The following is a 12,316-nucleotide window of genomic DNA, read 5'->3' on the forward strand; positions in this document are numbered from 1 at the left end:
TCAGCTGCAAAGAAGCAATGGCAAAATGAGAGCCCAGGTTGTCAGTTTGTCATAGTGTACAGTGACAGGAAACTTACATCACTCAGGTTGTAGGCGTTGACTTTATGCTGGATAAAGGCAGGAGTGTCAGGAGGAATATGACACTTGAACTTTTCACTTTCATGTTTTGCTTTGTAATTTAGCTAAAGAGAGCCAGGTTTGGGGAGGGGGGAAGAAAGAGAGAATCATTTCAAAATACAAAAGCTTTTCTTATATAGTATATTTTGTGAAGTAACTGACAAAGTTGTTAAGATCATGAGAGAGAGATAGAGGTTAAGTAGGCCATCCTACATTACTGTGTGGTGGACCCTAGACAGCTATTGGTTCACCTGTGGCTGTGGCAAGACCCTATTGGAGAGAGGTGTCCCTTACACATTCCCTTCCATGCACTTCACTTTTGGCATGGTAGGATCTGAGATAATCTGAGATACTCTACCCTGTCTTTTTTCTGTTGATGCTCAAATCTTTCCTAATTGTCACCTCTTATATATCATAGTTGTTGATGCCATGAACAATTTCTGGCCATAAATCTATTGAGGTTACTTTTTATTTTCACATTTTTAAATCAACATTGGTTTAGAAATTTATATTTAAAGCTCGTAAGAAAAAAAAAAAAACCTCAAAGGTTCTATTTTCCAGAAACTTAGCTGGGAGAAAGTAATCCTATATGCTATCTAGTTTGGTTGAGCTACAAGGTATGCTGTGTTCATTTTCCTTTCATTTAATTTTCAAAACATCAAATTATAAAAAAGAAAGAAGAGGCATAGAAATAGTCAACAATTTGGCCATCTGGTCATAAATGGCAGAGCTGAAACTTGAGTCCAGTTTTGTCTAACTTTAGAACTCAATGTTTTTAGTTCTCAAAGTTTCCTTCACATGATCACTTTTTTTCCCTAAATATGATCTGTTTAAGATGATACAAATAAAATTATATTTTATGTGATTATAAACATATACAAGTATAAATTGCTAAACCTTAACCTTTTTTTTTTTTTTTTGGTCTGTCATGGGGCTTGAACTCTGGGTCTGGGTGCTATCCCAGACCCAGACCCTTGAGCTCTTCACCTCAAGGTGAACACTCTACCATTTGAGCCACAGACTACTTCTGGTTTTCTGGTGGTTAATTGGAGATGAGAGTCTCACGGACTGCCCGGGCTGACTTTGAACTGTGATCCTCAGATCTCAGCCTCCTGAGTAGGTAGGATTACAGGTGTGAGGCACCAGTGACTAGCTCCTTAGCCTTTTTGTATAAATGTGACAAAAAATTAAATTTTGTGGGCTGGGGATGTAGTTTGCCTTACCCAGCATAAGTGAGGCTCTGGATTCCACCTCCAGAACTACAAAACCGAAACATGGTTAGACTTCATGTGTGGGATTATGAAAAGCTCTCTTTCCTTTGTGGAATCTCTGGGTATGTAGAGGAACTTACATCGCTCAGTTGTTTGGAATTGACTTGAGCTTGCACCAAAACAGGAGAGTCGGAGACTTGAGTGAATTTCGTCTTATCTGGATGTACTTTGTAGGTGTGCTGTCAGTGAGAAAGGAATTTGCTTTAGCTGTCAAATACTGGAGGCCAAGAGAAAGAAGAACACTATCCCCCATCAAAGAGACTGCAAGTATAATTTTTTTTCTAACTGGACTAGTTTGTTCTGCAGATGCTATGGTGTGTATATTGGAAACTTTGACCTGTTTTTAGATTCTTGATACTTTTTATTTTTTTAAGAAAATGAGCTGGAATTTAGTCTTGAAACATGGAGATGCCAACCAGGAAAAATAGTGCATCTTTGCAGAACAGATTTTGTTTCTTTTGATTTCCTTGTTGAAATATATTTGTAAAAGTGTCAAAATTTTAAATCTATCTTGACCCACTATTTGCAACAGTGGGTATTCCCAGTGCATACTATGGACTTACATCTTTACACTGATCCAGTTTCTTGATCGCTTCATATTCCTGAGTTATAGTCTGGGGGAAGAAGCCTTTCCCACGATCCTCTTCATACTCTGCTTTGTAGTTTTTCTATGAGAAGAAAAAGAGCAGATGTAAGGATGCAACTGTTGTATTTATCCTCTGAAATGTGTTATTTGGAAAGTCTAATAATTGTCCCAGAACTTACATCACTGTTTTGGGCTGTAACTTTCATACAGTGTGAATGATACGGATCCTCAAAGCTGCCTATGTAGTGTCCCAAAATATTCTTTAAGTAGGAATCTTTATATTTAGTCTGAAACACAAAACACAGTTCATTGATTAATCAAATAGATAATTTGTTAAATGATTGGGTCTTGTTAACAGAAGGGGAAGTTGCTAAGGATTGCTTACATCACTACTGAAGTTCTGCAAAACTGTGTCAAGCTGGAATTTGGGGGTCTCACAGTAATTTATGCTCTTTGCCTTTGTCTTCTCATAGTTTTCCTTGTATAGTTTCTGTCAAAGAAAGAAATCAGTTTAAATAGACTCCTGTTACTCCCACACTGTATTTTCCAACGCTAAACAAAATAGAAAAGATATCAACTGTCTGAAAATTGACAATCCAAGATGGGGTGTCATAAATCATAGCCATTTTCTATTAGCAATCACTATTGTAAAGCCTAAGTTTTAAACTTTTTTTTTAAGACACCACTATACTGCCTTTAGCCAAGGCAGAGATCCTATAGAGCTCTGAGTTGCTCCTTGTCTTTGGGATATTATTCTTTTCTTGCTGATTGTGTCCCAGCAAACAGAGGTTTTAGGAAATTAAATTGTTTGACTTTTTGTTTTAAACATATATTCAGGTAAAAGTTAATGTAAGTTGAGTTATGTACAATTTCTCTTCCTCTTTATGCAAAGGGAGTGGGGAAATCTCTAATTAAGCAATTAGTCTTAAAAAGGAAGCCTATCTGGAGAATTCAAAGTATGAGTCATTATGAACTCTCCTCCACTAACACTTTAACTTGAACAACAATGAGAATCAATGATTCATTTTAAATGAGGAAGACCATTGTAATTTTTCAGTATTAGGTTCTCAAAATTTAAATCATCTTATTCCCTGCATTCTTTGTCAACAAAGTGGATTTCAATCTGGGCTGTTAATATGTTTAATAAATACGTCCATGTAGAGAGAAGAAGTGCTATGTATTAGCTATTTGGACAAATCCATTTGTACTCTCTAACCATGTCTCTCCACCACCCTCCAACCTCGGACACACATTTCCTACAATGTGGACCTAAATCAAGAGTATGGAACAGATAACTAGCCTACTCAGAAAGCTACATAAAATTCTTAAATATTGACAAAATTTAATGTACTCTAACAATAAGGAAAACTCTCCAGTGATTATGTTGTATGTATGTATGTGTAGATGACACACATAATATAAACATACATATGTGTGTATATGTGTATACATGCACACACAAGTTGTATATATGTACATCTATATGCATATATGTACAATTTGTCTATATATACGGACAAATTGGTCTTGGGCCATTAGTCATTTATAGCCAGACTGAGGCTTATCTAATCTAGTTCACATCTAATGGCTTTAGTGAGTGTCTTAATAACTCCATAGTTAAAAAAAAAAAAAAGTACAGTGATAGGAAAAGCCTTCTTTTAAGTTTTGTACTTAAGCCCAAGATTTGTATTTGAATGGTTTTCCTGCCTGGTCAAAATCACAGCACATTTTCAATGTGCTCATTGGTCCAGATCCTCAGAGCTTCTAAACAGATGAAGACTTCTCTGCTCTTTGAATTGAATTTCCAGGATTGCAAAAATGGACACACATCATACTCAGAGGCACTCAGCCCTCTATGGTTAGCTAGTTCTGGTGCAACAGCTACTCCATAGCCTTCAAGTATTTGCAAAGTTTTGTATGAATGCCATTACTGTAGAAAGAGAAAAACGCCATCTCTCTTACTGCTAAGGTTTACAAGTAATTTTTGAAAAGAATATACTTACATCACTTAGGACATTTCCTGCCGCCTTCAGCTGCCTGAGCAGTGGGTTCTCTGAAGCAGGAAGTACATTATAATCTGCTTTTCCTTTATTCTTTTCAAAATCTTCTTTGTATTTTACCTACAAGATAAAATATAATGATAAAACAACTCAAGGGGTTATTTTTATCCTCCTCTCCACCATGGTAATTATGACATCGTTCCACAGATCAATTTTCTTCAATTTTCTGTTTAGAAATATGACAACTTGACATTTGATAAACAAAGTGCTCATAGTAACTCATAACAGCAACAAAAAATGGCATAAATTTCCAGTGTACTTTTTCTCCTTATTTATTCATTCACACATATCTACAGGGAGTTGATTATGTGCCTGGCTCTGGAAAGAATATCACATGGTCCCTGCCCTGGAAGAAAGATATACATAAATAATGGAGAGAAAAAGATACAGAATAATGACAGCACACTCTGCCCCAAAATGACTGCTGTTCTGAAACCTTCACTCAGCTTTTAAATTCCAACTGCTTGTCTTCCAACACATTTTCAAAGAAAAGAAGTATCATCAGCCTATACTTTTCTACCTCACCTGTAGCTGTGTGTTTAGCATGTGCATGTCCAATATTCTACAGGAGAAGGAGAAAGGAGCTGGGTGTGAATGAATGGGGCAACCTCATCTTGTCTCTCTACCCTTTCCACCTTGCACTTAAAAAAATTGTTATTGCAAAGGTGATGTACAAAGGGTTTACCATTTCATAAGTCAGGTAAGGATTACATTTCTTTTTGGACATGATCACCCCTTCCCACCTTGTACTTTTAACTCCAGATATGGCTGAAGCAGTAAGAGTATGCTTGTGTATATTTGGTGGAGGGGTTAGGTTTAAAGGTCCCTTATGTCAATAGGGAATAGAAGAAAAAAATAGATTCTTGTGCAAACCATTATCCCTAGTCTAGTCTAAGCCATTTATACAGACAATATAATCTTAGAAGTTTGACAGATTCTAGATAAATCATCTACTTTTAATAATTATAGATTAGTACCCAAAAGTAGGACATACACAAGTAAACTCAGATGTATTAACTCTACAGGGGATATTACAAGCTTGGGAAACAAAATAGACTTTATACCTTACAGAATTTTGTACTTCCCTGAGAAAATGGAAAAGGCCAAAAAAGAAATTGACAACTCCTAATATACCCCACCTGCATTTGGGATGCAAGTTTTTTCTCTGTTATAGAGATGAACTTACAGAGCTTGTGACAAAGTCATCCCTCTTCTTAGGCATTAAACCTCTTCCCTTCCACATACCTAATGACATCCCTCCTCCAATACCAACCAATGTCCTTTTCTATTGAATTTTCCCCTCAGCATAGAAACATGGTGTTTCATGTCTCCACTCTTAGTAATTCTCTCTTCAAAACTTTTCCCTCAGGTACTACCTTAGTTTCTTCTTTTCTTTGTGGGAAAAATACTTTGAAGGAGGGAATGTTTTCTATATTGAATTTTCTCTTTTCTTTCACTCATGAGTCCTTGCAAAGCAGACTCAACTGAACTGCTTTTTAGATACTAGTGACCATACATTGGTAGATCATTCCAGAAACATTTGCACAGGCTTTCCCTGCACTTGCTCCCCTAAACACTGCTTTCTACCAACTCAACTCCTACTTCATCTTGCTGATGTATTCATGTGGAAGCACTCAAGGTTCAGACTTTGCTGTTTCCTATTCACTTCCCTATCTTGGTACCCTCCAATCTTATGACATTAAATACTTTACATATGCTAATAACTCCCAAATCTATATAACCTTTCCAAATATAAATAGGAACGCCAGATTCCTACAATCATTGGCACCTTGACATTTCTACTTAGATGTCTAAAAGGCACCTTAAATCTAACAGGGAAATGAAAACTCTGGTTTTACCTTTAAAAATTGCCTACTTCTTCCACAAGATTCCCTAGCTTGATTAAAAGCAACCTCATTGATCTAACTACTTAAATTGAATGCTTTCCCTATATCATACCCAATCAATCCATCAGCAATTCGAGTTGGCTCTATGTTTACACTATTTCTGTTGTCCGCCTTGCTACCCTCCTGATCCAAAATGTGACTGTCTTGTACCTTCACATTATGTAGTCTTCTTACTTTCTCTCCTCTGAAAGATTCAAGGCTTTGGTAAAACCAAAGATCAGATTCAGGTGTGCTTGGCTTCAGTGTTGATGTTATGTAATAACCATTTTTTATTGGACTACCAATAAGTAAAACTTATTACCTAAAGAGCATATCCATGGACTTGTTTGTGACCAAGATTTTCACCACTTAGCAGGAAAATAAGAAAAATAATGATAGAATTGTATGTGCTAGTATGTGTCTTCATCTAAAGCTGCCAATTGTTCTTTGCTAGGTAAAGTATTGATAGCGGAAATTATAGCTTTTCTACTTCTGGATAACAAAAGGCCTTTTATTCCATGAAATACTGAAGATAGAAATTTGATGTTAATGCTCATACTTACCAAAAAGTGAGTAGCCCTATTATAATTCCAAAATATTGTTATTTTCATCCCATTCTTCCTCAAATGTCTGAGACCCGTTGATCTCAACCTTCGTAATTACCCCCAAGAACCTAATCTCCAATAGCCAGAGATATAAGAAATTCACTCATTAAAAGTATCAACATCCACAAGACCATTGCCTACCTTGCTAGCTGCCACCCCGGCTTGTTTATTCACTTTGTACTCAGGTGTTTCAGTCTGCATGAAATATATCTGGTCTTTTATGTTCTCAAAATCTTCCTGATATTTCCTCTGCAAGACATTAAAAGAAAAGAGTTCTTGAAAGCCAGAAAAGAGAACTTGAGAAAGAAAAAGGAATAGATTTGTTTTGCAGTAGAAAGAAACTAAATCAGCTTTTATATATGTTCAGTTTGATTCCTCAGACAAATAATAAATTAGAAAGAGCTCTTTTAATGCATACCAACAACATTGCAATCAAAGGGGACTCACACTGTTCTGTGAAATCATAGAACTTGTTCAAAATGATCCGTGTTCTGGTATTATTGAAGCGATTGGCTAGAAATCATAAAAAAGGATTTCCACCCTGGGTCTGCGGTCCTCCCTTCCTACTTACTGTGCTCAGGTTATCAGCATTCATTCTGGCGGTTGCAATTTCAAAGCAAGGTGTCTCACTCCATTTGCCTTTGATTTTGTTTTCATAGTCTTCTTTGTATTTTTGCTAGGGAAGACAAATAAAAGAAAGAAAGAAATGAACCAAAGACTAGGAAAATCCAGGAGTTGACAATTTAAGACACACACAGCATAACAATGTTTCACTTTTTTAAAGTTATCTTGCCCAAGATTTATAGGTACTTAGTAAATATCTTCATAAAAAAATCTTCTAGTATCATGTCAATTTAACCAACAAAAATACTGAGTGAGGGAACTGAGAAAAATAGAGTGCTATCTTTCCCTTCTTTGCTGAGCTTGGAAGTTTATAGCTCATTCAGAAGTTGCCCATATCCCTCTATTTATATTTTTGACATAATAAAGCCTATCAGTCTTAGAAGTCTATGTCAAATGAATTTAGCTGCACCCAACTCCAACTAACCAGAAAGCGACACATGTAAAAGCCAGCTTGCAGGCTCAAGAATAAGAATTCATTTATTATATCTAAACTTGATAAGAATACAATATTCAAGTTGAACAGCTGCCCTATCTTAGCCCAACCACTATTCCACCTGAATTACAAGCTAGTGGCTCTTTAAAAGGAAATGTATCCTCTTTTTGTTATATACTTACTCCAGCTCTGAATGCAGTACAAAGAAGTTACCACATATATCTTCATTTAACTATACTAAACCGAGACAATGATGAACTACTTTTGCTTAAGTGTTCTTAAACAGAATTAACCTAGCCAACAATAAACCTGGAACCACAAGCCAGTGTTAGAGCTGGGTTAAAGCAATTCTAACCTGTGGCTCATAGAACTGTGCTTTAGACATAACCAATGGATCTCAAGTTGCTTGCATGTCTATACCTGCACATACCCGTCCAAGAAAAAGTAAGCTATTTCCTGGTGTACCCTCATCAGAAGTAGGAGTAAGTATGAGTGATATGCAGAGCCTGTACTTAAAGGAAAATCATTGCTCTCTCTCAAACACACTATTTGCTTTCTTCTCAAAATGTAACTATGCCAGTTAATAGCAAGGGGTTTCTATAGCTACACAATTTAGAACTTTGGGTCTGGCTTCAGAAGCTTTGAGCTCTAGACTATGATTACCAAAAACATGAATTAGCCTCTCTAAGTTTCAAATTCCTCTATCACAACTGCTTCACACAGATGGACTTAGGGCTATCCACTAATAGGGTTTTGTAAGCTCTTGTGCTAAACAAATGTCCATCATGATACTGTGATGATGACAGCTATTGTTATAATAACAGAGGAACTCTGGAGAGAAACCTATGGGGGGGGGGAAGGAGCAGAAGGAAAAAAAGAAGAAGAGAAAATGAGAATTTCTTATTGGAAATCTTTGTTGAGATTCTCATCTACATTATACAGGTAAGAGGTAGCTGTAAGAGGATTACAGTTCAAGGCCAGTCTGGGCTACATAGCAAGACCTTGTAATTTCAAAAAACAGAACAAAAATCTGCATTATAGAGTCAACTAATTACCTACCACTCTCTGCTGTAGTAATTTCTCCAATAAAAAATTCAACAGCTATGTGCAGATGATCATATAAAATATTCTATGAAATGAACTCCAAGAAAAAGAAATGAGACATTTCTAGTTGCCATTTTTGTTTTTGTTTTCTTTTCCTTCTATCTTGTCTGTTAGTTTGTTTGTATTTAGGAGCGTCAGAGAGGGCATGTAAAAGGTGGAACAAGGATGAACAAACACAATAGTGATACTCACTAAACACTATGTGGAAAACTAACTAGAAATATATATATATATATATTTTTGGCTGTGGGGTCTGAACTCTAGGCCTAGGCGCTGTCCCTCAGCCCTTCAGCTCAAGGCTAGCACTCTACCACTTGAGCCACAACGCCACTTCCAGCTTTTTCTGCCTATGTGGTGCTGAGGAATCAAACCCAGGGCCTCATGCATACAAGGCAAGCACTCTACCACTGAGCCACCTTCCCAGCCCCTAACTAGATATCTTGTGAGTAGGGATGGGAAAGAAAAACTGGGAGAGAGCAATGGAAGGGGAGACATGGTTCAAAAAGAATTGTACGCATTACTTATTACCTAATTCAGGTAACTATAAACTTCTGTATATCAACTCCACAATAACAATAAAAGAAAATCAAGTCAATAGAATTGATTTTTGAATTTGTTAAGACTGCCTGCAGAAGTGTTTCTAATCTTTGTGGCAAATAAATCTATTTGTGAATCTGAAAAGGCTATAAAGTGCCCATAAACACTTTAACACCTCAGAAGTCACAGCCAGCCATGTTAGTACACATCTGTAATCCCAATACTCAGGAGTCTGAGGCAGAAGGATAAAGGCCAGCCTGTAACACACAGTAGGATCCTCTCTCAAAACAACAAATATGTCTGAAGTTCTTACATATACATAGCTCAGGTTAAGATCTAGATCTTGTTTTTGAACTCAAGGCCTGGGCACTGTCCCTGAACTTTTCACTCAAGTCTAGCACTCTACTATACCACTTCCACTTCTGGTTTTCTGTGGCTAATTGGAGGTAAGAATCTCATCGACTTGCCTTCCTGGGGCTGGTTTGAATCCTCAGATTTTAGCCTCCTGAGTAGCTAGGATTACAAGCATAAATCTCAGGCACCTGGAAGGTTAAAATCTGTGTGTGTGTGTGTGTGTGTGTGTGTGTGTGTGTGTGTGTGTGTGTGTGTGTGTGTGTGTGTGTGTGTGTGTGTGTGTGTATGTGAGTGTGTGTGTGTGTATTTGGGCATGTAAACGCAGCACCTAAGGCTGGGAAGGTGGCTCAATGGTAGAGCGCTTGCCTTGAATGCATGAAGCCCTAGGTTCGATTCCTCAGCACCACATAAGCAGAAAAAGCCAGAAGTGGTGCTGTGGCTCAAGTGGTAGAGCGCTAGCCTTGAGGTGAAGAGCTGAGGGACAGCACCCAGGCCCAGAATTCAGACTGACAATAACAACAACAACAAAAGTAGCACCCAATGCTCTCAATAAGCCCAAAATCCTAGGGTATTACTGAGAAACAGCATTGCACATGTAGGTTTTCTACAAAAAAACAAATTGAAGAGACTAATCCTCACAGTGATAGATGTCTGGGTTATTTTTTTTTTTAAGATTTAACTAAGATGGAGACCAGGCAGCTAAGGGTACATCCACTGGGTAGCAAATTAGGCCCCTGATGACTTACATGAACGTGTGGCTTCATTTTCTACTTTCCACAACTGCATCTATAGTTTAGGTGGTAGATAAACAGAAAGGAATATAAAGCCAACTAATCACATCTCCCCTTTTGAGTAGCTAAACATTGGGATTCCTGTTGACCCTAATCACAGAAAAGATATCCTATTAGAGTTGACAGAAAGGGTCCTACCTGGTGTTTATAATGGCCACAGTAAGCACAGGGTTGTCTTCCTCTTCTGGAGCAACCAATGGGACTCTAATTCTCTGTGATAGAAGAGTTCTTGCTGTTTCAAAAAATGGGAGCTTTGGGGCTGGGAAGATGACTCAGTGCTACAGTGCCTTCCTCAAATGCATGAGGCCCTGGGTTCGATTCCTCAGCACCACATAAGCAGATAAAGCTGGAAATGATGCTGTGGCTCTAGTGGTAGAGCGCTAGCCTTGAGCTGAAAAGCTGGGGGACAGTGCCCAGGCCCAGAGTGCAGGCTAAACAACTGACAAAAAAAAAACCCTCTATACAGCATCTTAACAGTAAAATAAAATATAAAAAAAGAAAAAAATATGTGTTTCCTTTAGAACATTCTAGATTCCAATGGGGATTAACTGGAAATTCCAATCTGAAATTTTATATTGCTCCTATTGTGAATCTGAAGAGGAAAGACAGACTCAGAGAAACTAAAAGGACTTCCCATTGTTGCATTCAAAATTCTGCTTTTAGCTAGCACCTTACCTGGGATGCTTATGATGTGAACAACTCTGCTTGTCCACTTATATTAAAGCTACAAAATTGCACCTTAGCCAGGAGATGATACTAGAATGAAGCTCCTAACTTTAGCCAGTGACAAAGGCAAAAAATTATTCTGAAAAGCATAGTAAGGAAGACTGGTAAAAAGAATGCAACATCAATGTAACCATTGCAGGTGTCTGATCTTTATTGATGGAATCCCTCAGACAAAAGGTAGATCTGGACATCCCAACTAGGTAAGGAAATGCCAAGAGTATAAGTCATAAGAGTGAGTCAGTAAGGGAGATTTTTTTTTTCTTTTAGGAAAAGAAAATATGATGACACTGAAATGGGTCCAAGTAGCTTGATAGTAGAGAAGATGGTAGAGAGACAGGGAGAAAACCCCACAGATAAGTCACCCTTGGCAGCCCTCTTTCTCTCTGTAGGTGGCTTGTTAGATGAACTGCCACCAAGCACAAGCAGATGTCCTCTACGTGACTATTATTTTGTATACACAATAGCTCCTAAGAACACGGTAATCTTGGAAATACTAGAATAAATTACATCACTGTGGGCAAATCCACAAACCTTTATCCACAGCTGCTCTCCCTTTAGCTCATATTGTTATTCTACAAGGGCAGTCCTTTCAAGGACAAACCCAAGTCTGGCAATACTTTCAAAGCCAATGCTGTGTTACCTTATCCAATTACAGTAGGGCAGTCCAATAGAAGTGTTGCCTGTTCTAGTGCCCATATTTTTTAATGTAAAAAAAGAAACAGGTGGGAAATTAATTTTAATAATCCATCTTACTGAACCCAGTAAATTCAGAGTATAATCATTCCAACATGTAGTTAACCATAAAAATAATCAATGAGCTATAATGTCTTAGTCTTTTTTTCATGGTAAGTGCTCAAGATCCAGTGTCTATACAATGTTCAATGCTCATGCAATGTTTGTGTTTTCCCCAGATTTATATGTTGAAACTTTAAATTTCCCAAAGTGATGGGATTTGGAGGTGTAATCTTTGGGAAGTAATCAGGTTCAGGTGGGTGGCGAGGGTCTGTTCACCATGAAAAGATTGGTGTTCTTATCATGAGAGAGTGAGACTAGAGTTCATTCTGTCTCCACCAAGGGAGGACACAGGGAGATGATGGCTTGTCTATAAGCCAGCAAGGAGGTTCTCAACAGGAACAAAACACTAGATCCTGGATTTTAACCTCCAGAACCGTGAGAAACAAATTGTTTAAGCCTCCCTCAGTGTATGTGTTCCCTCATAGAG

General features: G+C 37.7%; 1 protein-coding gene across 2 annotated transcripts in view; it reads right to left on the minus strand.

Annotated features, from left to right (window-relative positions):
• Neb (nebulin) overlaps positions 1-12,316 on the minus strand; it is a 212,847-nt gene that overhangs the window by 184,164 nt on the left and 16,367 nt on the right. For both annotated transcript variants that reach the window (XM_042683487.1, XM_042683485.1), the window contains exons 9-16: positions 7,097-7,201; positions 6,667-6,774; positions 3,978-4,094; positions 2,360-2,464; positions 2,154-2,261; positions 1,952-2,056; positions 1,469-1,567; positions 78-182 (exon numbers count right to left, since the gene is read on the minus strand). In XM_042683487.1, coding sequence (XP_042539421.1) covers positions 78-182; positions 1,469-1,567; positions 1,952-2,056; positions 2,154-2,261; positions 2,360-2,464; positions 3,978-4,094; positions 6,667-6,774; positions 7,097-7,201 — 852 coding nt within the window. The remainder of the gene's footprint in view (positions 1-77; positions 183-1,468; positions 1,568-1,951; positions 2,057-2,153; positions 2,262-2,359; positions 2,465-3,977; positions 4,095-6,666; positions 6,775-7,096; positions 7,202-12,316) is intronic.

The sequence above is a fragment of the Dipodomys spectabilis genome, unplaced genomic scaffold (assembly GCF_019054845.1).
Source record: "Dipodomys spectabilis isolate Male_0828 unplaced genomic scaffold, ASM1905484v1 ptg000081l, whole genome shotgun sequence".
Lineage (NCBI taxonomy): Eukaryota > Metazoa > Chordata > Mammalia > Rodentia > Heteromyidae > Dipodomys > Dipodomys spectabilis.